At 37.5% G+C, this 26,301-nt stretch overlaps 1 protein-coding gene across 2 annotated transcripts in view; it reads right to left on the bottom strand.

Moving 5' to 3' along the window:
- Nucleotides 1-1,315: 1,315 nt before the first annotated feature.
- The window catches only part of FAM91A1 (family with sequence similarity 91 member A1), a 25,595-nt gene continuing 609 nt past the window's right edge, over nt 1,316-26,301 (bottom strand). Inside the window, exons 2-24 of one of the 2 annotated variants that reach the window (XM_031056729.1) lie at nt 24,679-24,763; nt 23,839-23,990; nt 22,971-23,028; nt 21,350-21,417; nt 20,000-20,113; nt 18,875-18,965; nt 18,269-18,331; nt 17,063-17,169; nt 16,265-16,303; nt 16,047-16,159; nt 15,041-15,159; nt 14,510-14,622; nt 14,217-14,303; nt 13,580-13,712; nt 12,785-12,933; nt 12,236-12,370; nt 9,939-10,052; nt 8,975-9,047; nt 7,638-7,787; nt 7,064-7,171; nt 6,681-6,804; nt 5,644-5,713; nt 1,316-4,420 (exon numbers count right to left, since the gene is read on the bottom strand). In XM_031056729.1, the coding sequence (XP_030912589.1) occupies nt 4,244-4,420; nt 5,644-5,713; nt 6,681-6,804; nt 7,064-7,171; nt 7,638-7,787; nt 8,975-9,047; nt 9,939-10,052; nt 12,236-12,370; nt 12,785-12,933; nt 13,580-13,712; nt 14,217-14,303; nt 14,510-14,622; nt 15,041-15,159; nt 16,047-16,159; nt 16,265-16,303; nt 17,063-17,169; nt 18,269-18,331; nt 18,875-18,965; nt 20,000-20,113; nt 21,350-21,417; nt 22,971-23,028; nt 23,839-23,922 (2,289 nt within the window). In that variant the 5' untranslated portion in view covers nt 23,923-23,990; nt 24,679-24,763 and the 3' untranslated portion in view covers nt 1,316-4,243. The remainder of the gene's footprint in view (nt 4,421-5,643; nt 5,714-6,680; nt 6,805-7,063; nt 7,172-7,637; nt 7,788-8,974; nt 9,048-9,938; nt 10,053-12,235; nt 12,371-12,784; nt 12,934-13,579; nt 13,713-14,216; nt 14,304-14,509; nt 14,623-15,040; nt 15,160-16,046; nt 16,160-16,264; nt 16,304-17,062; nt 17,170-18,268; nt 18,332-18,874; nt 18,966-19,999; nt 20,114-21,349; nt 21,418-22,970; nt 23,029-23,838; nt 23,991-24,678; nt 24,764-26,301) is intronic. The other variant, XM_031056730.1, reaches the window with a different exon arrangement.

Below are 26,301 nucleotides of genomic sequence, written 5' to 3'. Positions count from 1 at the left end.
GAACATTGGTAATTAAGAGATGCATTTCCACTTCTTTATTCTGTTAAGAGCAAGCTCTAGGACATAAGTCAGAAAGACGTTTTCCCCCTTCTCCCAACACTTTTTCTAGACTATTCTTACTTCCCCCTCATTACCATTAGTTTCTTCTCAGTTCCATTTTTTTTCCCAGTGGAATATAATAATATATTAAAGCTGTCACAAACCAATGCTACCATCACCCTGTTCAGGGTGATACTTTTAATTCACTTCAATGCAGCTTTGCAGGATCAAGGACAAGGGTGTGCACAGGAGGAGGGGTGTGCTGCCCCAAGCCCTGACACCTGTGCAGCTGAGGGCAGAGACTCTGGCACAGCCCAAGGCCATTGTGCCATCTCACTCACTCAGCTCTGTGTGTACCTGGAAGAATCCTGAGCTCAGCACCTCACTGCAGACCCTCAAGGACTTCATGTCTCCAGGCCATTCCTACACCCTGCCCAGCCCCAGCCTGCCCTCACCAGGAGGACCATTTCCAAAAGGTATTTTTTGTACCAAGTAGTTCCTAAGAAAGCAATCTTGATTATCAAAGTCCCCCAAAGCCATTTCCAAGAAGCATTAAGAAGCTTGGCTTTGTTCCAGGGAATTGAGGGAAGGATTAACATTAGCTTCAAGTGCTGCACAATAAAACCAGATGCATTTCTTTGTGGTCCAAAAGGAGCCTTGAGGTCTATCAAAAATACAAAGAGAGACACACATTGGGAGTGATCAAGTGGAACAAATGGTGAAGAGGAAAAACATATTAAAAGGTAGTTAGATACACATTCTCAAGAAAATCCAGGCTAGAATAAAGGAAGGTTTAAACACAGGGAGATTATTTGAAGATTATTTGATTTCTTTCATCATCTAGGTCTGTATTTTTCACATTGACATCAGATTCATTGCAGTTACACTGCTAAAATTAATCCTTGGCCTACATCACCTCACATAAACGATTTTTGTCTAATTTCTTTCAAGTTCCTAGTCAAAAATGTCTTTAGCCAAAGCAAACAGGTAAGGCACAAATATCTTCAAATACCCAGCATCCAAAACTACAGGTTTAGGTGTGACTGGAGGAGATGCATGCACAATGCTCTCAACCTCTGAGGAGAAGGGGAAGAACAAGTACATACCCTGGGAAAGATGACACCAGAACAGAGGCTTTGCACTGGGGAAACCGCATCTCTTCAGAACTGCGGGTGTACTGGGGAAAGATGCTGAATGACATTTGGTGGGCTTGAGCACTACAGTGACAAAGGGACATGACTCTGTGCCCAAGAAGAAAACTGCTGCATGAGAAGGATTCTGCACATGGTTTGACCTACACCACAGTTTATTTGTAAACATTTGTTACATGTGTCAATAATTTAATTGAACACAGACTTTGTACAATTCAATGGATAATATTAACAATGTCACACTAGAACAGCACAACTGTATTCAGTTACAGTTGTACTTAAAACTTCCAAAATACAAACCATTTGAAACACTGAACAAGAAAGTAAGGGAAAATCTGAGAACAATGAAGGAAAAAAGTGCAATAAATCATGATCAAAAACTGAAAACAAACATAACACACTTCTTAGCTGGCTCCTGAACATCTTCAGGGATATCCATCTAGCTTCAATACTACTTGGGTTGTGCCAGAGCACAAAGCCAAACTGTCTTCTTCAAGATAAAAATCTTACTGAAACAGAAACTTAAAACAGCTTTACAATGTGTAATGCATGTGATTTTTCTCCCCAGTCAATAAAACTACCTGAAGAAAAGAAATTTATTTAATTTGTCTTTATTAGCAATACAATATAAAATAGATTCTTTTGGTATTAAGATCTTTGAGACCTGTTGGGTTTTTACACCATATTTAAAACAAAAGTCACATAGTTTGAAGCCTCTTGACCATCCCAATCACTATTGCTGTAATAGAGTTTCAGGAATTTCAACAGACTTCTTTGGTTACAATTTATTCAGTAAACTTCAGATATGCAGATTTGAATATTTAAGCTCCTAAACTAATGTTGAAGCCCCTAAGTAAGAGTGGATTGAGTTCTAACAAACTGCAACACATCTGGAATTCTCACCATTAACGGTAAGATTTATGGGTATTAACCAACTCTGAGGAGCAGACTACTTTTACTGAGAAACTTTACTTTAGACAACCTAGTAACAAAGGATAATATCCTTCACTTAGCAACACTGAAGAATATGCAGTGAGAACAGTAAGTTTTCATCTATTTTCAAACTTTCATACAACTTGCACTATCATCACTTTACATACTAGTATGGATAGTGCATGGCAAAATTTAATACAATACAGCAAACTAACTCACCTACTGCAGCTCACAGCAGCACTTAAAGTAACATATACAGCCCTGGAAGTGTAAGCCATCACTACTGCTGAATTCCTCTACAGTGCCAGGTCTTGGCTTCATCTCCATGTAACAGTTCTCACAGTAAAGGTTTTTTCAGCCATTTATAGCAGATTGACATCCAATTCCCCTTCAATTTACTTTGGAGGAAATAAGGCAACTTAAAAACCGCTATAGAGAGTATGTATGTCCAGTACAAAAGGTCACAGTAGTGTAAATTATCAACTTTATATGGATGATGTAACTGTGATATATGCAGAATGCTAAGTTCAGCTGTTGCTGGTAAAATTCCAGAACAAAACTGATATAAGAAAGCAGCACTGAGCAAACTGAAGTACTACAGATTTCCAGTTTCTTAGAGCACAATTCCTCTGTTTACACTTCAGGAATGTACACAAAGCCAGTGAAAAAGAATGGGATCTTCACAGTTGTAAATTAAGTCACTGCATTATCCTATACATTTGTACATTTGTCCTCTTCAAGCTTTTGACATGCTTTTTTAATGCAGGACAGGATACAAACCCAAATGTTGCCATTTTTCACCTTGCTGCTGTTCAGCACCATCGGTGCCACAGATCCTTGATCCACTGTGTATTGCAGGATAGTAATGACAGGATGATTAAGTCTCATTTTTAGTTATGACTATTTAAAACAAGGCAGTTCTAGTAAAGAAGGGAGCTAGCAGAGAAGTGTTAACAAACTACGTTGCTTGTCCTCTTTGTGTGCTTGACGGAACAGACTTTTTTAAGCTGGCAAAAAGTTGTTAATACCTAATAAAAACAAAGTAAAGTCATGCTACATACAGTCATCCTCTACAAATAGAGCCAGAACATGATTTTAGATGAAAAAGCTTACTGTTAATTTTTTTCATGATCAACAGCTAATAGTTCAAGGAACACAGATTCACTGAATTTTCTGTCTTCACATCCTCTGCTGTTATCTTCCTTTGCTAACAACTGATGTGAAAAATCAAGAGCTCTGTTCTTTCAAACATTAATCAACAGGACAGAACTAGTTATCTACTTTAAACTCACTTTATGACAACAGGAATTTCCCACAGGAATCATCACCAGCTTCAAATTACAGCCAAAATCTCCCAGTGGGATCAAATTTCAGACACTCCTGGTTTCATACAAAGAGGAGGGTGAATCCATTATCATTAACAACTCTGCAAACAGAGATAACCACCTCAGATCTTCCACACTTCCCTACCTCCACCTGACAGAGATGGAAGTGCACCACTCATCTTCAAAGTGGCCTTAGGTCATCAGCAGGACATTGAGTCTGCACTAACTCAGCCTCCTCCTTCCATTGTACTGATTTGTCAAGGCCCCCCCATTAAGCTGAACTACAGAATTCAACAATCCTTAATGCCCCATATCATCATGATATCTTTATTTAATCAGTTGGTATCACTGAGCTCTCAGAGGAAGAGCCAAATCTCTTACCTTTATACAGAAAAATTTTCAGTAATACAGTACAAAACTAAACAGAATTTATGTCTGAGTAACGAACATAGAAAACTACTATTGCAATTTTGTGGTGACAGCATAGAAATTTACAATCATCAGAAAGCCTAGAAAGGGCATGTTTAGTTATAAAAGAAAGATTGTCTCAAGATAAAAATAGTGCTGACAGCTAAAAAGCTCTCTGTTGCAGCAAGATATGCAGTAATGAGTAACAAGTTCTAGACAGTTTAAGTACTTCCCCAGTACTGCAACACAACACATTTTGTAACACTATTTTTACACGGGTTATGCTGCAGCAGCAGCATACACTTAGTGGTTGGCACTAGGAATTAACCATAATAGAAGAAAGGCATTTAGTGATCAATGCACAAGAACCTCTATTTGACCTGTTCCCTAGGAGTGGTTGAAAAGAACTGAGGAAGGGGCCCATCCATTCCATTCAGACAATACACCTTCCTTGAACATGAGATTCTTGGCAGGAAGAGGAACACCCATGTCTGCAGAAATTGGCTGCAGAAGTGAACTTGAAGAACCAGCATCATGGAGCTGATCCAGTGTTGAGATACCTTCCTAAAAGCAAAACAAAGAAAACTGTGTCTTAAAAACAAAGAATATGACAGGTTAATCTAATCTGCAAATACACTTTGAGTTTCTGAAATGTGTTACTATAATCCAGTGAATACCAAATAATTATGGAAGTAAAAACAGAATAAACAAAATGAAGTAAGTATACAGATGCCTCAGCTGCATCTTTGCATGAAAGATTTGGTTTCCAAGAAACCTTCAGAGAAGCTTGAGACTTAAAACTGAAGACCTAGAAAAAATGAATGGAAGGCTCTAAAATCTTCAGGACATCTATCAGACTGCTGTTTATCCTGTAGCATGCTAAGATGGATACACATATTGGGAGGAAATTACTTGACCATATGCTGAGGGGTATCATTTCCCAGAAGTTTGGTTTTCTCATCTTAAAACTCGCAGCAGCACCTTTTTTTCCCCTTTCTATGCACATCATCTAGAAAGGGTATCTCAGAGATAACATCTAACACATTAGGACACGAGCCACTTGAGATTGACCGTTGGTTTCAGGGCTTCAAACCTACTGGGAATCACTAACATTCTCATCAGGAAACAGTTTCAGGATGACACCATCCATAACACTACCTGGTTAAGTAACCTGCAAATTCATTATCTTACTGAAAACACAGTTTTAGAGAAAACAGACAGAGCACCTAAGCAGATTCCATGTTATACGTGACTTGCTTCCATGCAGAATTAGAGCAGGCTGCAGACCTGACATTCCTCTTTGCTTACTACAAGATTCCTATTTCCTACCTACACTCCTAAAAAATCCTTCTAGAGTCTGTAGTTTTACATATTTACACTCATTGAACACTAAGGTCTAGAGGATCCTGGGGCAAGTACAAAAGTAACTGGCATGAAATCCATGTTAATATATTTTACTTTTTTATATGGAAACATTGATTTGAGAGGCAGATAAATTTAGCATCTCCCTGGTTTGCAGTAAGTGTCTCCAACATATCCAAGCAGCCACCACATAACCAGCAGAGTAGGGTCTGTTACAACAGGAGGAGTGAAGGACAACTTTGCTGAGTAGGGAAGTATTTCCTTTGTCCTTCAAATAGTTCTTGAGTGCTTAATACAGTCACCATTTAAAGAAACGGCAAATAAAACAAACCGTGTATGTTTTCATACACCCAAGGAAGGCAAGTAAGAGGGCAGAAAGGATGATAGGTCACAGAACAATTAACATCTGGATTATTGCTCCTTACCTGGAATGAATGAACAAAATTAAGGACCTGAAGAGACAGCTTTCTACTGGAATGTAGAAGTTTTTGAAGGCTGTAAAAAACAAAAGAAAATAAGCTATGGTCAAGGTACACAATTTTTTACCAGTGAAGTACCCCTGTAATAACTTGCTCACAAATAACTCCAGCAGTATCTAACATCATGTGACAAAAGCTTTCATACATAAAGCTTGATAATACTGTAATAAAAGTAATAAATAGTAATAAAAGTAATAATAATAAATAGTAGTAATAATAAATAGTAGTAATAATAAAAGTAATATACTAGACTCATTCTTAACCAGGACAGTCTGGTAACATGACTTTTAAGAAGTTTACTAGTGATACACTGCTAAAAGCAGGTCAACTACTATAATAATAGCCTTAAGCCTTCTTTTCAAGCAGCCTTACTTTTGATTTCCAGAACTGTGCCTTAGGGGAAAAAAAAGCCACAAAAAAATCCACAAAAAGCCCCACCAACCCCCTCACAAAACAGACAAACCCCAAAATCCCATTGTTGAAAGAATAATCTTTCATAAAGAAAAGCTGCAGTAAAAAGCATTAGATAGATGGATCCTAAGCCATGACTAAGCCAACAGTAAAGAAAATTTCTATAAGAGCTAAATGCATTTTATATCACAGCATTACCAGCAAGCTCTCCTCCCCCATTCTAGAACAGTTAGGAGGAGGAAAAAAAGCCTGTGCTAGGCTAGGAAAGGAATATGAGTAGGATGGCACCCCAATTTACTCTTGTCCTGATCTGCTTACAGACAGTTTGCAACAAAGAATTAATTTTTGCTTTACAGAAACTATAAAAAAAAGCCTAATCTTAATCTTACCACAAGTGAAGATTAGTTGTACACATCTATGAGCCAAAAAACCTCCCTTACACATCAGAACTAGCTACTCTATAAACATAGCTCAGTTTTGGTTGTAGGTATCATTGAGTTGTAGGTATCTCTTTCTGCAGAAGCTCCAGACACACCATCTGTTAAACCTGCAACCAATAAATTATAGCTCACCTTTCTTTTCTACATAATCCATGAGTGGCAATTTTTCTGCAGACTTTCTGATTCAACTCAGAACTGAAAAGTGGAATGCCAAAGCATAATTCCAGGGGAACCCATTCCAGTTCAGTTGTGGGTACTACAGAAAGAACAAGAGATAACCAATGTGTAAGAAAAAGAAAGCAATAAAGCTCATTCTGGGGTCAAAAATCTTAGATTTGGATCCACTAGACAGCTCATGCTTTTTAAAGACAGCTCATTTAATGAACTGCTCAAATATTTAAGGGAATCTGAGGAGGAATTTCACATTGGACTTGTCCCAGAGAATAATCAAACAGTGAATTCACATCCTTAAAAACAAGGTAATATTTAGTACAAGCCATTTGTCACGTTTTTACCTTCAAGGCTTTGCTTGACTGCAGAATCCATTGAGGGTTCTTCTATTACCATCTCAAATGATTCCGTGCTCCCATTTACATCAGATCCTGATGCCAGTTCAGTCTCTCCTAAAGGCAAAGTAATAAACATAAACATGCACATGAATAGAAGTTTAGTTACCTTTACCCAAGGACTATAAAGCTATAAAACTGGAAGAAGGGATAGGGAGAAACATAGGGCTGAACTCATTTTGGACTGAAGAGTTATTTAGGGATCCTCAGCACTTATGAAAGTTTAAGCTCTGGCATATAAAAATGCCAACATTTATTTTCTATATTTAAAAGAGTATTTCTTCCCTTTATTGACTGTTATAGTTCAGTCATTTATCAATCTGTATTTGGTATTTCTGAGCCAGTCTTAAAGAAGAATTAGGAAGTAAGCCTACTACCAATAGATTTACACTCAAAATTAGTTCCTATCTGTGTTGGATAGTATTTTGTAGAGTTACAAATCAAAGAATTTAATCCTTTGCTCAAGTGACTGTATGTGAAATTAAGGGGACACAGATAAAAAAGACAATTACTGGTAACCAACCTCTTCCATCAGAAGCATCACTCAGTTTTCTGTTAGCATGTTGACTTGAAGGATTCAACATTGTGACATAGCCACAAAAATGCTGCAAGTCCACTTTGTTTCTCAGTATTTTTAAAGCTGTATGAATGCCCATGTTCACACGAGAGAAGTCTAAGGAGGAAACAAATCATATTCCACTGTACTTCAAAAGAGGCCTCCCCATAACCATGTGGTTCCTCTCTAGGCCAGGGTAAGTTTTTTATTTGGATTTTTCCTGCTTGTAATGCTCCATCTTAGTGATCACATTGTTAGATATGGGATAACACCAAGCACGAAGAGGTATTTTATAGTACAGTAAGAAAGCCAAGGAGAAAGAAAAATACAAACAAAAGATGATCTCTCTCCTACACATACACATTCAGACAGCAGAAATGGCAAGGTTCAGCTAGGAATCAGGTGTCCAGCTCTTTCAGTGCCAGAGTCTTTTATGGCAGATGCAATGCAAGATGCATGCCTCACATAGCTGAAATTCTGAAGAATTAGAATACAGCATTAGAGCTTAACAAGAAATTTCAACACCAAATTGTTCATGTCAAAACTTGAGAGATTCTAACTTCAGGGTTTCTTCCAACTTCATACTAGATGAAAAACCAGACATTTCAGAGAATCCAAATATAATAGTAACAAATTTTGAACCTAGTAAAAACTAAATTAGGAAGTTAGTTTTATTTCTACTTGGCCCAGCCTTTTCTAAGTGGTAGCCTAAATAATTTTAGATTTTGTACCTGGAAATTCATACTGTTATGATTGCTCTCACTTGGAGATGTTATAGCCTCAACTATCAAGCTTCTCTCCTTTTCACCAAGGAGTAATGAGAACTTATTAATTCCTGCCTTTCAAAATCAGTTGAGCTAGGTAGACTTTGAAGGAACAGATTTTGCTAGCAAAGCTTTTCCTGAGGGAAAAACCTCCATAGTAGGTTTCTGGTGATAATAATCTAGGTAAGTTTGTTCAGTTTTGGCCTCACCTGTCTTACAGTTGAGAAATGTTCAATATAATATATGGAAGAATTACTTATGCAGTTAATAAATACACTAGTTCTTTACATTCTTTACATCTGTGTTAGGAGATAAGAGAAGCCAGAAAACACATTTTAATTAGGTCAGAGAAGATAGAAAGGGAAAAGTCGTATGTCTAAGTTCAGAACAGACTTGTCAATCATTTAAAACTTTCCATTTTCTCATATGACTCATAAGATCAACAAAATTGTTTGAAAAGGATTATTGCAACCTTATTGCACAAGGTGATGTGCAACAGATGTCTAATGTAATGCAGAAATTACACAGATGATCCATTACCTCCCTGTTGCTCAGCTTCATCAAAAGGGAAAGGTATGTGCATTGTTTCTCCCATTCCATGCATGCCATGACCCTGAACATCAAGAAATGATATTAGGAACAGAAAAAATACACATCAGCTTAGCTTTGTCCTAATTGTGCTCCCTTTTAAGGAGTAGCACCCAAGCTGATGAAACAAATAGAGGTATTTACACATTAAACATCTTGCTCAGCTGAAATAACTGGAGTATCCCACCTTTGCCCTGAAAATGCATGTGGTAAACACAGTGAGGTTAAGTTTCATTGAAGAGGAATAATTTTTCTCTCCAACTACTGGCTATAAAAATATTTTCTAAAGGCTGAGCACTTCTGGAGCAAAAGGGACTTCCCACTCCTGCATGCAGAACATTTTTCAGCAGTCACAGGCTACTTACAAGCTGGCCTTTGAGAAACGTGTAATTTTATGTTTATTACAATATTAAACATCTATTTATTTAAATGATGAATTCTGAGAGTTCAGCTGAACCAAAGAAATTGATGAGGAAACAATTTTAATTCTTCCAAATAGAAAAACCCAATTCTGCTTGTGATAAACAGCATGTTTTGTTCATACTTTAAGAGCCAAATACCAAGCAGTCTGAAAAGCTGTATTTGTTAAATAACAGCTCATAATACCAGTCACTGCTGTCTAAAACCCTTGTGGACCCTTCACTTTCATACCAGTTTACTATCTCCCCTATTTTAGCTACCAAAACTCATTATGCTTGCGCCCATAATACAATAACACATGCATAGTGTGAATTCAGTTCAAAACCTGTGTCTTAACCATCACTGAATCACAGCAGCACTGCCTACAAAAGTTAAATGTATTTTTCAGCTCTTGGCAAAAGTGTAGCTCTTCTACATTGGCAATATCCTCTATCACAGAACAGGTTAACTCAAAAAATTAAGCAGGTTTTCATCATTTATATAGAGCACTCTGTACCTGAATTAGAACAGCAGAATGAGTTAAAGCATCATTCAACATTGTGAGCACATTTGAAGTAGGAACTACTCCTGGGTCGTGACCCCAGGACGTTATTAGTAAACGATCATAACCCTGGAAGAGAGAAATTAAGAGTGTGTGTAGTAGTAATGAATTATCCAAACACATAAAGTGAAGTATTAGAGCTAGGCATTAGCATATCATTACAACAAGGGGCTTATTATAGGTAATTACAGCTCTACAGTGCTATACTTATAACCAAGGATCACTCAGTGTTTGTATTCTTGTAACCTTTGAGATCTTGAGGTTTGCCAACCTCAAAGTTAAAATGCTATTTTTGACGGGAAGTATCTGTCACCAAATCCTGAAATGGTATGTGGCCATTGCAGCACCCTTCTAGCAAATAGGAGATTAATATAATCCCACATAAATTTAAAAGCAAAATATAAGCTGGATAAACCAACACTATCAGCAAAGAACAAAGATAAATCAATCCCCAAAATGTCTATCAAGGACAGGGTGGGGAACAGGAAGACAAAACCACAAATAACTTCCTAGTTTCTCAGTTTTCAAGATTGAATTCCACTGCAACTCCGTAAGACTTCTAGAAATATCTTGACAATTCCCTAAGAAAATGATGTTACAGAACAGCAGCAGGAGAGAAGCACTCATATTCCCATAGAGGAAAAGAAAAATATCCAGTCTGGGAGAACATTTAGTTCAAGAAAATCTGTCCTGTCAGCGCACTGAAATTCATGCAGTATTTTGAAGTCTTCCAAGGCTACCACACTGAATGCTTCTTTACTAATGAAAGTAAAGAATCCATACATGCACAATCCATACATGTACAATTGGTTTAAACTAAAGACAAACTAGGGCTTGAATCAAGGTCATCACCAATGGCCTTACAAAATGCTTTCTGCTCTAGAAGACTTGATTCACTTAATCCTATGAGATCTTACAGTAAATCTTAGAAATACAGGTAATCTACAAAACTTTTGAAATCATAAAGGGAAGGGACACATGAAAGGTTTGAGGGGAATCTACAAATCCTAGTGCTAGAGAGGACTGCTGATATAGGTACACCAAAGAATGCACTCCCTCTCTGAATGTCTCCAAACCTTTCTAAAACATTTAGTTCCTCATGTATCTACACGATGAAAAAAGCGAGATGAAAACTTTGGAGGCCTCTGTGCAATTATAAAATTAAACAATACTATTTTACAAATTCCATTGTGAGCAGCAAGACCCAAACACTGCTAAATGCCCACAGCATTCCAAAGCAAAGTCAATAGATGCAAAGATTTTTTGGTTCAGGAAAGCTCAGAAGCTGTCATGGCCACTTCCACCTACATTTGTCTAGAGAATACCCAGCAGTGCTCCTTGGTGCTACATTTGTCTTTACTAGTATCTCAGAGACAGAATGGGAGAAGGTAGCATCTGAGATCTTTCAGGCAGAAGCTGATCACCTGTGCTGTTTTGTAGGACTCCTTGCCAAAGCACTGTATGGATGATAAAAAGTTAGGTGGATTCCAGGATGCAATGAATTGAGGAAATCAACTCATCAGTGCGACTGGAATTGTTGGCTCTGCAGTCACTGTGTACAGAGAATCACATGCAGCCAGGGAGTTCAAGACCAGAACATGCAGGAGAGTGGAAAGATCTTACAAGAAGTATTACATAATGTGCTGCTTCTTCCTGCTTCCAGACTCTGCTACAAGTCAGGCTATGGGGCTAGGAAGACCTTTTTTCCAACCTAATGCAACCTTTATTAAAGTATTATGTCATTTAAATTGTAGGAATAATTACAGCAAATAACTCCAAAGCCTCCAGCATAGATTTGGACAAATTGGAAGTGGTCATGTTAACCATCTTCTAAACCAGGCAGAATTGTATGTAGAAGAGATGTTTCTTGCACAATGCTAGGAAAAAAGCACAATACACTAGCTCTCCATCTTTTCACACAGCTCTTCTACATTTTTCTAACACTGTCTGTGGATGGGCTAACAAATCTCAATTACTAAGACTGCAGTGTCACATTTTACACTTAACTTGAAAGGAGTGGCATTAAATATACTGGAGTCACATTCTGACAAAGGGAGATACAGAAGTAGCATTCCTTTATCAGAACTTCAAAATAAAACAAATCAAGATGCTGCACAAAACTTGCTTCTAGAAAAGGAACATCATCTACAATGCATTGTACCTCTGACTTCACCTGTTTTCTCTAAAAAGCATACAGGATGTCTTTGAAACACTCGGAGAAGGAAGGGAGAATAAATCCATACACAAACTACCTGAAAAACATCGGGGAGTTTTCGAAGACGTGTTCCTTTAGAGAGCAACAGGGAGGGTGGTCCTTGTCCAGTTATATGGTATATATACAGCTTGAACCAAACTGAACTGACTTCTGGTATTGCAGGCCCAATATGCTGAAGAGAGATTATTCAAAAAATTATAAATAACTTCAGATTGCAACCATCACTCATACAGATTTAATTTAAGAAGATACAATTTAAGAAAAATATAAATCCAGTTTTTGAGATCTGAAATACAAATTAATTACTCTCCACTAACTATATTCTAGGTACTTGGTCCAGTGACACAAGAGTCTTCACAGAAAGCTAACAGCAATGTATTTTCTGTGAATCTGAATTCAAGAACAAAATATCTGTCACTGACTCTAACTTGAACAGAAAAACTGTTAATAAGTTAAATAGAGTTAATTTACTAAATATTCACATTTTTCCTCAACTTACCATTTTTCAATTAGATTAATTACAGTGATACTCTACATGTTAATAATTTTGTCACTTTAAAAGGGGACATCTGACAGTTTTCTTTACCTGGGGTGTACAGCTGCTAATAGGTCGAATTTCATTGGTGAGTGGTGCCATGGAAACCAGCAGAGTGTAATTTTTGTTGAGAACTCTGCTGCAGGTAGCTGGATCCAAACCAAGCAAACTCTCACATCGTAACAGGTCCAAGGGGAACCCTATGCTCAAAACACAAGATTCTTAGATTATAATTTAAAATGGAACATACAAACACAAACTATGACTTCAGATTTTCCATTCTCTGCTAAGCCATTAATATTTTCCACAATGAAGTTTTAAACAATTGGGCTAATTTTAATAAATCTGTACAAAATTTTAGCAATTCTAGGTATACAGGGCTGTCTGACACTGAACTAGTTCCTCATCAACTAACTGAACACAGGAAATAAACACGGAGATACTGAGAAAATTATCTAAGTTTTAAAAGAAAAATCTAAAAAACTGTCCCCATTAGAAGAATACATTCTTTTTCATAGTTTGAAAAATGTTTCTTTGACAGAACAGCTGACTCTTCTATATGCATTTCAGAAGCATGTGATTTGAAACAATCTCTCTCAAGTTCAGCCTGCCTTGCCTTTATTATGCTTTAATCTGTTGCTCTGGGTCTTCAGTGCAAGCCTTGGCAACCAAAATCTGTCATTCAACAAGCAAACCCAGTAACACAGGCTCAAAGGATGATGAAAATATTTCAAAATATTTTTAAACAAGTAGGATACTGACTGCTACAAGAGCAACAAGGGCAGAAAGCTGAGTCCATGGCAGGTAAGTGAACCAATTTAGGATTTGCAGATGTGCTGACAGTACCATTGTTTGGTTGATCAGGCTGTACAGCCTGCGCGCCCAGGTCTTTATTGTGCCGCAGGAACAGGATCGTGTTCCTCAGAGTTAGGGCATGGTCAAAGTATCGCTGTGCTTCCCCCTCCCCTGTGCTCTGAACCTAAACAAGAAACAAAACAAACAGGAACAGGATTGTGCTCCTCAGTGTAAGGGCATGGTCAAAGTATCGCTGCTTTCCCCTCCCCTGTGCTTTGAACCTGAACAAGAAACAAAACAAATAAAACTGGCAGGTTGTTCACATAAGGATCAACAACACTGAAGGAAAGATGAACAAATTAGCATTCTAAAGCTTTGTAACTGAGTAATAACCCTGCAGGTTTTATGCAAAGGTGATCTACAACAAGTATTAAATGAAAAGTAGGTCTTGGCCATGCTAGTGGAATGGTCAAAAAGTACACAAAGACAGATCAGAACCATGACTCACTCTTTAGGTAAAGGACAGAAGTGTCCAGTCATCCTGACTGGTATGAAATGATACAGCAATTAATAGCACTTCTACATGATTCTACAGTTGTCCTTCTAGAATTATCTTTAGAAGGTGAAGTTGGCCCCTTTAACACTTCAAGTGCTGAAAAAGCATTTTGTCAAACATGTAACAGTTTACCTTTTCCAGCTCCACCAAGAAGCTGTCAAGACTCTCATCTGATAGTTTCCCAACTTCAAACATAGTGACTGCATGACTTTTCAAGTTCTGAAACAACAAAACAAAACTGTCTTCTTTCAGAACAGAATGAGCAAGTAGAAGTAGTACTAAGCAAAATTACCACTTAACAAATAATACAGAAGATTTTTTTAGTATTTATTTTTTTAAATAAAGCAGTATTATATTGATGTCAAAGTAATTTAAAGCTTTACATATTTATTCTTGGCATACTATATCAAACCATTTGGACATACTGGTGAGAGATTTCCCATCATTAAAAAGGCAGTGAGAGTAGAATCAAACAGGAAGGCAATGCGCTTCGTATGTCCACTGGACAGGTTCAGGCTGCTCACACTGGCTGTTTCAGCTAATAGAAAACAAAAAGGAAATAGATTATCACATTTGTTTTTTTTTTTAAATAGTACCATTAAGTTTAATCAAATCTAATAAGAAAAAAAAGGAAAAAGTTAGTTATCACTATACAAAGTAAACCAAAATTCCCTTATTACTACTAAACTACTGATTAGCTTAATTCAGAAGTTGGTATCTTTGTGTCAAGTTTATATCCACAATACAGATCAGTCTCATCTTCAGAAAGAAGTTATTTAGCTGAAGAATCTTAAACCAAGAAGTAGACACCACCTCCCCCACTGAGCAGTCCATGTGACAAAAGGATCTACACAATCTGTGTTTCACTTGTTTCTAGACCTCTTTACAGCCTACACCACTCTATAAATATAAAAATAATTGATCCTAATGTATTAAAATTTACTCTTAGTGCTAACCTGGATCATCTTGACTGTTGGTATCTGTATCTGTGGCTGATGACCCAGCTTCCTGTATAGGACTTCTGTTTTCCCCACTGTCCCATGAAAGCAGCATCTTTTGAGGATCCAAAGTACTCCTAGTAATGTGAATTAAAATCCACATCTATCAGTCACTGCAGCACCAGAGAAGTATCTCTGCCCTCCAGTGCTAGTAGTCCATGCACAGGCATACCCAACACGTGCCTTTCAATGTCCAAGCCCTAAATCAGTGAAGTTTAGTATCCCTCAGGGTCCTGTTTCAGCAGAAAGGCTTATTGGGGAGCTGGAAATATCAGACTGTGAAAAGATCTTTAAAATCAAACCACCATCGTTGAAGAATTCAATGGAAAAAAATCTAATCCACTCTGTTCTCTCAGTCTGAAAAAGCATTAAAAACAGGCATAGCAGTAGTTTTAAATGGCTTAGCAGATATTGAACTAAAAGCACCTAACAATTCTTAATGAATACAACTTGGCATTTCAACCTGGAGAACTCTGTTGACTGGTACTAACAGCATTTGCCTGGGAAGTGATATAGATGCACACTTAGGTGAGAGTGTCACTGACAGAACTGCAATGGGTCCTGACAGCAAACAAGCAAACTCTATGCACATATTCACTGCTAGCAGTGCCAAGAGCCACAGCCTCTGTAATAGCACACTGACAGTTGTTATTTCTGGTCCCAGGAGTCTAAAACAAATGTACATTCATCTGCTGGTATGTGAGCAACTAGGTACCTAAAGGTCAAAAAGCCAGCACTAAGTAACAGCACCAAATAGAGCACTCTGAACTTACAGGCTGAATTACAATTCCTCACCCTCAGATTAACATGAGGATCATCTATTCTTGTCATTATCCACATTAGAAAGCCAAGTGAGATTTGTTATTCCAGACGTCTTAGAAAGCAACCAATAGCTTTAAAAACAGATGTTCTAAGTTTTCCCTTCAATGAAAAGATAAGCCTAAGAAAGAGTAAAGACACTTACTTCAGTCTGTTTACAGAAGGAACATTCTTCCATGATGGATGAAGATTATCCAGGTTTATTACTTGGCCTTTTTTATGAGCAAAGCCTAACCGACAGTACATGGACACAGCATTCTGCAGAACACACACACAGAGAATAAGGAACTGCTCTAGGAAACCAAGGCTGCAAGACAGTGAACTTTCTGTATCCAGTTAAACAAATGCATTGTACATACATACCTTTACTAAAGATAAGTCAATCTCTAACACGTTTGCCAGCTTAAAAAAAAAAAAAGACAAGAAGACCAGTCAGCAATACACTATTAACAGGGCAGGAAATCACTATTTGTGAGATTTGGCATCTTTTTATTGGTCTTACTTCTAAACCCAGTCTATACTGGTAGAAACAATTTTGTCTGCATCAAAGATTATAAAAAAAGAACATGAAGCCTCATAACTGTCCCACTTGAAAGCATGTAGCCTCATATTTCTTCCATCTTCCACTTTGTAATTTCTAGGCTAACCTTGTATATATCATTTTAGGTTAGTCATTTATGTTAGAAGACAAGCAACGAGGAAAACAAATCCTGGATATATTTAATGGGTATTTTTCAGATATGTATTCAGCAAGTTTTGAGAAGACCTTATGAAAACATATTTCTCATACTCAAACTATGCTTATGCAAAAGCTACATTCCTATTTTAAGCCAACACCCTGTGTGCTTTCACTGCCAAAGAAAAAATTACTTGAACTTTTTTCACATTAGCAAAACAGACTTTGTTCCAGTTCTAACTTACATAAAAGCCTACTTTAGTCAACTCTGTATAAATTCATTCCAGCTAATCCAATTGTTTCACTGAACTGAAGGTACCCCTTCAAGATTGAAGCACTATAGAAGCTACAGGCTGCAACTTAATCCTGGCAGTATGTGTAAACAAAATCACTGTATATCAATCAGCTTTAAGTACTTCTAGCAGTGTACTTGGGGCAATTTTCAAGTGTTCCTATCTCCCAGACACAGGTCAAGTTTCACTTACCTCTGCCACATTAGTATGTTCATCTATTGAAACAAATATCTTGTACAGTAGTGTTTCAAAGTAATCACCTTGCACTCTGTTCATCACAAAACCTTCGAGTGGTGGCACTGAAATAAGATTAACTTTCAAAATTACAATCTGGTAACTCAGTTTATTGAACTGAAACTGTACTAAAACAGAAAAATTAGTTTACACTTTAGTTTTCATGGCATTTGCAATTTTGAGAACTTCTCAGGCACAAAGAATAAAAATCTGAAGACAGTATATAAGGTATTTCAAATTCCCCCACTCCTTAAGAAAGTAATGCTTGTCAACATGTTTTCTTACAGAAACTAAAGCCATGCTACCTTCCATCATAGCCTTGCATTTTCCAGCTCATCAACTACAGAAAATCTCCAGTGTACAGCCCATAAAATGATTTTATAATGTGGATGGAGATTAAATCACAACTGTGACTGGAGTAGGACAAAAAGTAGGTGTGGGTGTTCTTCTGAAAAAACCCACACCACCCACACACTCCAGAACTGAGACTTCCAGAGCAATTATCTAAGGAGTAAGTCTCTTGTATTTAGAGGACTTTCAGTTAAATGATCTCTATACAGCAATGCCAGGTATTTTTGCACGACCAAGCTCCAAACAACTTATGCCTTTGCAGATTATAGTGAATTCAGAAACCCCTGAGACCTCTCACAGCATAACAAGCTGCTCAAAGGGCAGCCCACATGCTGTTCTAGTCTAAGCTCCTACACAGTCCCCAGGCACAGTCTGTGACTAATTGAGGTGACAATACCCATGAATAATAGAACTGGTATCTCTTAAAATCTTACATCTGTCTGGAAAGAAGTCAAAAACCCATGTATGTTTGGTAAGGTAACTACCATTCTCTATGCTATCCTTCCTTTTCATTACAAACTTTTAGGAGGGTACTTATTAGTTCATGCCATGACTCCCATAAAAGAATCTCATCTTACCTAAACACGCATTCAATACAACCTAAGAATTCAAGTTGAAATAAATGCTATATACAATAAAAACAATGTTTTAATAGGATTAAAAACATTTAGTCAGTGAAGAGTTTCATAGCTCAAATGTTTTGTTTGGGCACAAACATGTATACAGACAAGCAGTTTTCAAGACAGAGAATTACAGCACAATTGAAAGGAAACTGAGAAAACATAGGTATAATAACATGAAGTATCTACTTACCTGCAATACAGCTGTCATCAGATATTGGCACATCAAGGTAAATAAATCCTTTGTTATACAAACCTTTTTAAATAAAAGGACAACATTTTGGAAAAAAAGCATTTTTCAAAATACTGAAGATATAAAGCAGACTTCCCCACCAGCAAATTCTGATTTTAAAGTAATTTTTCCTAATGGCCTTCCCAGTAGAATATTTCTTTGCAATGCACAGATCAATAAACCACACCTAATACCAACCAGGTGTCACCCTAAGCCAGAGTTCCTCACTTGCAGCCTGATGCAGCACACTTGGAACTCTGCAAGTACTTCCAGGACAGCACAGCAAAATGACCAGATTAAAGGCATTCCATTTAAAAAACATAAGCAAATCTCTGCCTAAATGTTAACTTAGTTTTCACTATCATCACTGTATTGTGAAGAAGTGGGGTTTTTATCTTCAATTGGCTTTGCCAGCTGAGGATGCTGGCTTTGTCTGGCTACTCAGGCTAGAAGTCACACACTTGGTAGCAAGGATACAACTTAAAACACATCAATTCTCCTATTTTCCAGACACTACTAGAATTTACTAAGCAAGATCTAAAATCAGAAATGTTCATTAAAACTTACTGTGAACAACATTGAAGTCTAAGGAACCAGCAAGTTGAGGACCTGAATCAATTATCTTATCAATAGCAGACTTCTCTGATGTAGTACAAATCTAGGTTAAAAAACATCATATTAGTTTCTTGTACGAATGAGTCTATGCAACTTAATGCCACTCAAAATACTCCCAAACACTTAAGGCTCAAATCAGTCACAAGTAATGTAAGAGTACAGGGAGTAACCCACGTTCCTAGCCAAAATATTTACACTGAAGAATTTACTGCAGTTCCTGTTCGAAGTCTCTACATTTTTTAGCTTGTTCCCACACAAAATTATGTATGCTCTAGGAAAGGAAATTAATTGCACAAGAATTTGGCAAGTGAACTCCACAGTATAAAAGATTTGTTCTTTAAAACTTCCAAACAGTGTTCAGCCACACAATTGGAATCATTCTAGAAAGAGGCCCATTACAATATCAAAGTAACTGGCTTCAAATTAACTACCCTGGGCTGCTGGGATGTCCAAATATGAGCAGCCTAAGATATTTCAAAAAAGAGATTCCATCAATGCTTTAAATATGTTCTAATCTAAATAAAAAACTTCTAGAGAAGAGAATAAATCCAGATCAAATGACTGTAAAAGAACCACCTGTGAGAAAGCAGAATGAGGATGAAACGGTAACTCATCTCACAAGCTTTTTACGTGCAAACAATGAAAAACTAAGCAGACACAAAGAAAAGAAACAAGGCAATATGTATCAAATCCACGGCCATTCTGATACTAATTACAGTGAAGCTGAAGATTCAGTCAAAGCTGACCTGTCAGGGCTTCAGTATGAAATCTAAGAAAACATACTTTGTTGCTTGTTCCCTACAAATCATATCATCATGCACATAAGTTACCATAGACTGGTGGATACAAAATCACCTCTACACTGTACATAGTGCAGAAAGTACAAAGGGGAGAGAGGGCAGAACATGTGAAAGGAAACATAACAATTTCCATTAGTTACAATCTCAAAGATACTCATAAGAGAGTTGCTGCAAATTTGTAACACAACCTTTGTGTATTTCACATGAAAGCAAGCACCTGCTTCCAGGGACTATCAGTATTCACCTAGATTTAGAGATGCAATTCATACTACACTACCTTGATGTCATCCTCAGTGATGTACCCAGCCTGCACGACCCACCACGCTTCTATAGCGATCTCCACAGGCTTCACAGGCAACAGATCATGGGCAGTTTTCCTTCTGAAAAATTTCTGCAGTGGTACAGTCCATTTGAGAGAGTAATAAAGAGCACTTCACATGCACAGACATTCATTTACCTTTATAAAAACTGATCTGTATAAACATCCATTTTTAAGTACAATATATTTACAGACTGGAGACACACATGCTATTAGCACTGTCACTTAGCAGAAGTTTCCCTCTTCTCTCAGATCACATGGAAATATAAAGGAAAAAAAATATTTCCATCTGATATTGTTAAATCTTCCCATCAGCTAATCCATATTTTAGGTGTTGCTACTTAAAATCCACATTATTCCATCATAGTAGGATCACATCCAAATTTAAACTATGCATGACATTTCTAATTTGAACAGGTAAGAGAGCACAAGTATAGAAACAGAGTATTTTTAAGAAATTCCATGATTTCAAAAACACAATCTAGGAACATATCTAATTTACTGTAAGGAACAAAGTACAACATTCTCAATAAGAACAGAGCTAAAAAAATACAGTGAATATCAATCCATGAAAGAAAAAACTGGAGGACAGTGTTTATTTATAGAGCTAAATAGCTTCTCTTTCATTGCACAGTCATTACTTTTGGTTCACTATCAGCTGCATATTTTGGTAAGCTCACTTTCAGTTAAAGGACTATGGAGCTACTTAGCTCCATAGTGCAAGAGCACTTCTGACTGCCCTGAAGAAAGGAAGGAACTGTTGCAAACCAAGGCTCTACTTCTATCAACCACCAGAGTGCTTTCCACGTGGGCTGTTCACATCCAAGGATGTCTGTGCACTCATTATATTGCCTTAGAGAAAAACACACTGCCATTGCCTTAGAGAAAAACAGAGAAAAATTCACACCTAGATGGATCACTGTTCCAGAATAAACTGTGATCTCAATGGCACACACAGAAACATGGACTAATTCTTTCAGAATCAGTAGCATTGTTCCCTGCTTATAGTGGCCAGGAGACATTAGTTATCTGGTACCATAAAGTACAGCTCCAAAACTATAAGATTAACAAAAATTTGAAAGTAGTAATTAATACCTTTTCCTTTACTTTAATTTTAAACCAAAAAGCTCTTTATTAACTTGAAGAAACATAATAAAATTAACAATACACTACATCACATTCAATTAGCCACACTATTAAACTGACCAGGGCAACAAACTTATTCCATTCTTAATTTCCTATGAAATAATATGGGGTAGAGGGACAGAAGGGTAAAAGAAAGGGAGGGAAAATTAAAGACAAACTTACTTTTGAAGACCTGCATTGGTTCATTAGATCAATATACTGGTTTCTTCCTATGCCAAGAAGTCTTAGACCTGAAAAATAAGTAAGGTTTTATGTATCTTAAGACAGGATCAGCTGAAGATATATTAAACATTATTCAAAGAATTAGACCTTCTTCTTAAATAACCTTTTTATTTACTCTTATCCAAAGTAAAAGGACAGTTATAGGAGCTAAATTCATTCCCCAGTCCATCCTCATTCTTTCACTATGTACAGGTTAAGGGAAAAAAAAAATACCCTATCACTCAAATCACAGGGTAGCAGGTATATAACCCAACTCCCTTCCTCCTTCACTCCCATCAACAACTTCAGATTAATAGTGATAGTTTTTCTTTCCTTTAACAAAACCCATGCCGTGCACTGGATTAGAACTCTAAGAATGAGAGACACAAAAGGCCACTTAATCTTCTAAGGAATATGATTAAGATATAGTTGAATTAAACTGAATCAAAATTTAATTCCATAATCTCTAGCCTTCAACCACTAAGGAACGACGAACAGATAGCAAAAAACTATTCATTAGTTTTAAGCCATATTCTGTCTCAGAATTAACTGTAACTCCAACTTCTAGTTCAACACTAGCATTTATGAAAAAATGTAATTAAGGAAATTTAAGTCAATTACACTGCAGTCACTAATCTGAAGCTGTGCTAAGATAACAGAATTGCTGGGGGGCAGCAGAAATCAAAAAAAAACCAGGAAAACCTTCTCTTTCTTCAAACTCCTGACTAACTCTAGATTTCCAACAAGCAAAATGGTGGTGAGGAAAGTTCTTCATCTGTTTCCTTGCTATGAACATTACACAAAGGTTAACTAATAATTAACTGAGAATATCCTTCTAAAACTAAAACCAACTGTTTCCAAAAGCTGCAGGCTACTCCTCACCTGACTACACACTATCCTTAAAAAAAAACTTGATGAATGCATACCAAAGGCAAGGAATTATGTGTTAACTATAGAAAACATTTCAGTGGCAGGTTAATAACACCCCTGTGCCATCAGTCTAAATTTTGCTCTGTAAGACTTCTGAGTAGGCTATTGATCTTATTCTGTTCTCTTCCACCAGATTCAAGGTTTTTGCTTTCCTAAGCTACTCATCCCATACCCAGCTGTAATAGACAAAATATCTGGCACATCCAGAGTGTCATAAAACACCAGATCCCCTTGCCTCTCTTTTCTGGTTTCTCAATCCACACTGATGCCAATTCAGCAGTGTCAGCAGCCTCTCAGTGTCCTCCTAAAGCCTTCAGCCCAACACATGCCAAGAAAAGCACACTAGGAAAGGACCAGCAGCTCAGGTTGCTGATATACATCAACAGGAAATGCAGGCAAGTAGGAATGGACAAGCAAGGACACAAGCAAGGTTTTGTACCATGCCTATCTGCTCTCAAACCAGCCCAATTCCAGTCCTGTCTGTACTGACAGACCTCTATATGAAGCACACACACTTAATATCACTATCTAAATGTTTTTACACCTTCATTCACATGCTCATATTTAAGCAAACAAATGCCTCCAAATCCATCTTCAGAAGCTCCTTATTTCTCACTCACTGAAAGCAGTAATTCATCTGGGTAATACTTACAGTCAGCAGCAGTGAAGTTGGGCAGAGAATCATAGCTTTTTTCACTGTTCATTATATCCTTAAAAAGAAATAAAACATCTAAGTTGCAAGAAGAAAGTCATAGTTTCAGAGAAGCAGGTCCAAAATCTGCCTGTTGCTTTTACTTTAAGAATGAAATAAAATTAAAGCAGATCTATTAAAGTCAGTTACCTTATCAAACTTAACAATTACTTGATTAATCATTATACAGTAAGTTGAATACATAAAATGTGAGACCTCTGTTTAATGTAAGCTTTGCAAAGAAAAATGTTGGTTTGAAAGACTAACAAACAAAATCCTGTATCTCTCGCCACAAAAACAAACCAGCACACAGAATTGCCAGCAGTAATAACAGAATAAACAAACAGCTAATCCATTATGTCTGCTATCATTATATGCAAAATAAAATAAAAGCAGTTCAAATATCCAACAATAGTAAAAGGTTGCCAGAGTGCTGACAGAAAACAGAACCATCCTTGTTCTCATAAAAAGAGATCTGCTTCAGGCGCCTCAAAAAGTTTCCAATACAGTTGAAATGAGGTATTTCTTCTACAGTTTTAAGTGAAGACTCACAAATCTCAAACATAAAAAGAGAAAGTCTGGTCTCAGAATGAGTCCTACCCCAGCCCCATATAACAAAAGTCCAGCTCTTGAAAGGCTAATGAGGCAGAAGGGAAAACACTGCAGGTAAAAGCAGTTCTCAAACTTTCCTTACTGTTTCTTTACTTCTTGGCAGGCCTACACAAAACCAAAGAAAAACTACCTGACACTGCCTCATATGCATTACTGGGCCATTACCAATGCCTTCAGATGGAGAATAACACCCTCCCCACCACAGTTCTGCACTCACCTCCATTATCCCTGTGTAATAGGAAAATGGTGTTACCCTCAGACCTTTCACCATGATGTCAGACAAATGATACGGGTACAACATGAGATGATCTCGGCTGTATTTTAACAGATCTTCATAATATTTACGTTCATCTTTCTTGACATGCTTAACTACAAAGGGAGAAAAAGCTACAATGTTCTATGATGTTCAACTTTTTAAAGAAGTGTTACAACAAAGGGTTAAAAACAGCATAATGGCAATTGACAGAAAACAACAAGCAAAATAAAGTAGTGGTGCAAGGAATTCAGCATCCAAGGATTTCTACACATGATACAAGTAGCCTCAGAGACTTTAAGGAGCAGATTTATCTAAAAGGTCACCAGGAAGTGGCCTATTGAGATAGAATTCATGCAGCTTGTAGAAAATTATCTTTTAATTACTGAAATTGTTATGTGCTTTGGGAAGAAAAATGGATTTAGTCCATGTGAACTAAACTGAAAGTCTGCGAACAAGTCACAGGCAAAAGCTCCTGTGAGTCAAGATAACTGTCTGCATCTAACCTAGTGACAGGCTTAACTAGCCAAACCCTCTCTTAATTTCTAGGAAAATGGCAGCAGAACTACAGTAGGAATTCAGTTTCACCTGCCAACTCAGTAACCTTCAAGACTGCCTTGCTAGAGAAGTTGTCAAATGGACTCAAAATTCAGGATTTTTCATCCTTTTATTATTTAGAAGCATTTATTTTCAAGGAAGGAAGGACCTTTGAACTGGATTTGCTCTGGCAGTTTTACAGCAGAGACAAGCTTCCACACAGAAGAGTGGGGCAGGACTCAGAAGTTACTTGGCTTCTTTACTCACCTAAGTTATTCCGGTAGCGCAGCTGGTTGCGGATGCTGTAGAGCACAACTTGCCTCTCATATTCCCTCTGGGAGTTCCCAAGACCCTTGAAAACATAAAGGCCTTTTAACTGACTTGCACAACCCCCACCTTGCAGTTAAACCACTGCAAAGTGTCTTACGAGGAAACATATGCAGGCAGTTGCCATTGCTCAGGGAGCCCCCCAGTTCAACACAACGGTATCTTTAGTCTCTCTATGTTCAAAAACACCTCTAAATAGGTCTTTACACAAGATGCATATTTAAGCAATCATTTTTAGATTATTTTTTTCTAGTACCACTCTGATAAAAAGGGATCATCTGATTTCAAATCAGACATGATGCATCAAACATTTACCAAGCATTCAGTGTCATTCAGCCTTGAGAAATTACCCAGCATTAGTGTAGTACAAACAAGCATAGTGAATGATGTGAAGCTTTATTTACTGCACCTAAGAAACTTTTAACACCAAAAAAAAAGAAAAAAAAAAAAAAAGGAGAACCAGCTCAAGTTGCAGCTTTGCGGAAGTTAAACTATCAAGTGATCCTGGGTCACAAGATTAAGGAACAAGCACAGCACATTACTTGACTATCATGAAAGAAGATAAAAAGAGAACTTTGGTTCATGCTTCAGATGCCTTATTTCAAGAACTATCCCCTCAATATTCCCCATATTACTCTTCTACTCTGCATCTGCAACAAGAGATCTGGGTTGTTTGGTTTTTCTCTTGCCTCTCCTGATTCCTTCATTGATGCTTATATAAAAAGAGATCCTTTGACAAAAAGGATCTCTTTACTGAACATGTGGGATAAACAAGAAAGGTGCACACAAACTGCAGAATCAGGAATTAGAAAAGCAACACCTGATATCAGAGACAGGGTCTGGAACTGATTAAATGTCCAAAGAGGGAACCAAGTGTTTGCTCAAAGGACAAAAATATTAAGGACTATACTAATAATAAAGCAGACAAAATGGTATTCCAGAAGGTACATTAAAGTAAATAATGCAATAAATACTGGCATATTTTCTATCCTGAATCACAAAGCCAACAACATGGCACTCAGCTGGACAGGTAAAGAAAAATAACCATTTATTCTCCTCTTACTGCTCCTGGAATCTCAAACTCAAGAAATTGCATTACTCGTGGCCTGCAGCAATTACTCATCCTCTCCACCCTTCCTCTGTGCAAGAGCAGGAATTGTTTAACAGCATCTGCTTTACAGCAGTGTAAGACTTTGGAACAAGAACCTCCTCTCAACTCGATACAATACCTCCTCTTTGCTATCAGAGGCCCATTAAATCCAGGCAATCAAAATTTCATGAGGTTTTCTTTTCCATGAGCCACTTGCAGCAAACAATTCTCTGCTGAAACACGGGGCTGCACAAAGCTCCGAGGGCGCCTGTCGCGGTCCGGCTGCCCCGCTCGGGGGTGGCATAAGGGACACCCGACCCGGCTGTTTGACACCTGCACAAGCCGAGCGAGGACCTCACATCTCCCTCTGGCCACCGAGACCGCGCGACACCCCGATGTACCCCTCTCTTCACTGAGGCCACACACACACACACACACACACACACACACACACACACACACCTACACTCCCC

This window comes from Geospiza fortis, unplaced genomic scaffold (genome assembly GCF_000277835.1).
Source record: "Geospiza fortis unplaced genomic scaffold, GeoFor_1.0 scaffold111, whole genome shotgun sequence".
In the NCBI taxonomy this organism is placed as follows: domain Eukaryota; kingdom Metazoa; phylum Chordata; class Aves; order Passeriformes; family Thraupidae; genus Geospiza; species Geospiza fortis.
The sequence above is the reverse complement of the archived record's forward strand: the minus strand, read 5'-3'. Positions and strand labels throughout refer to the sequence as shown.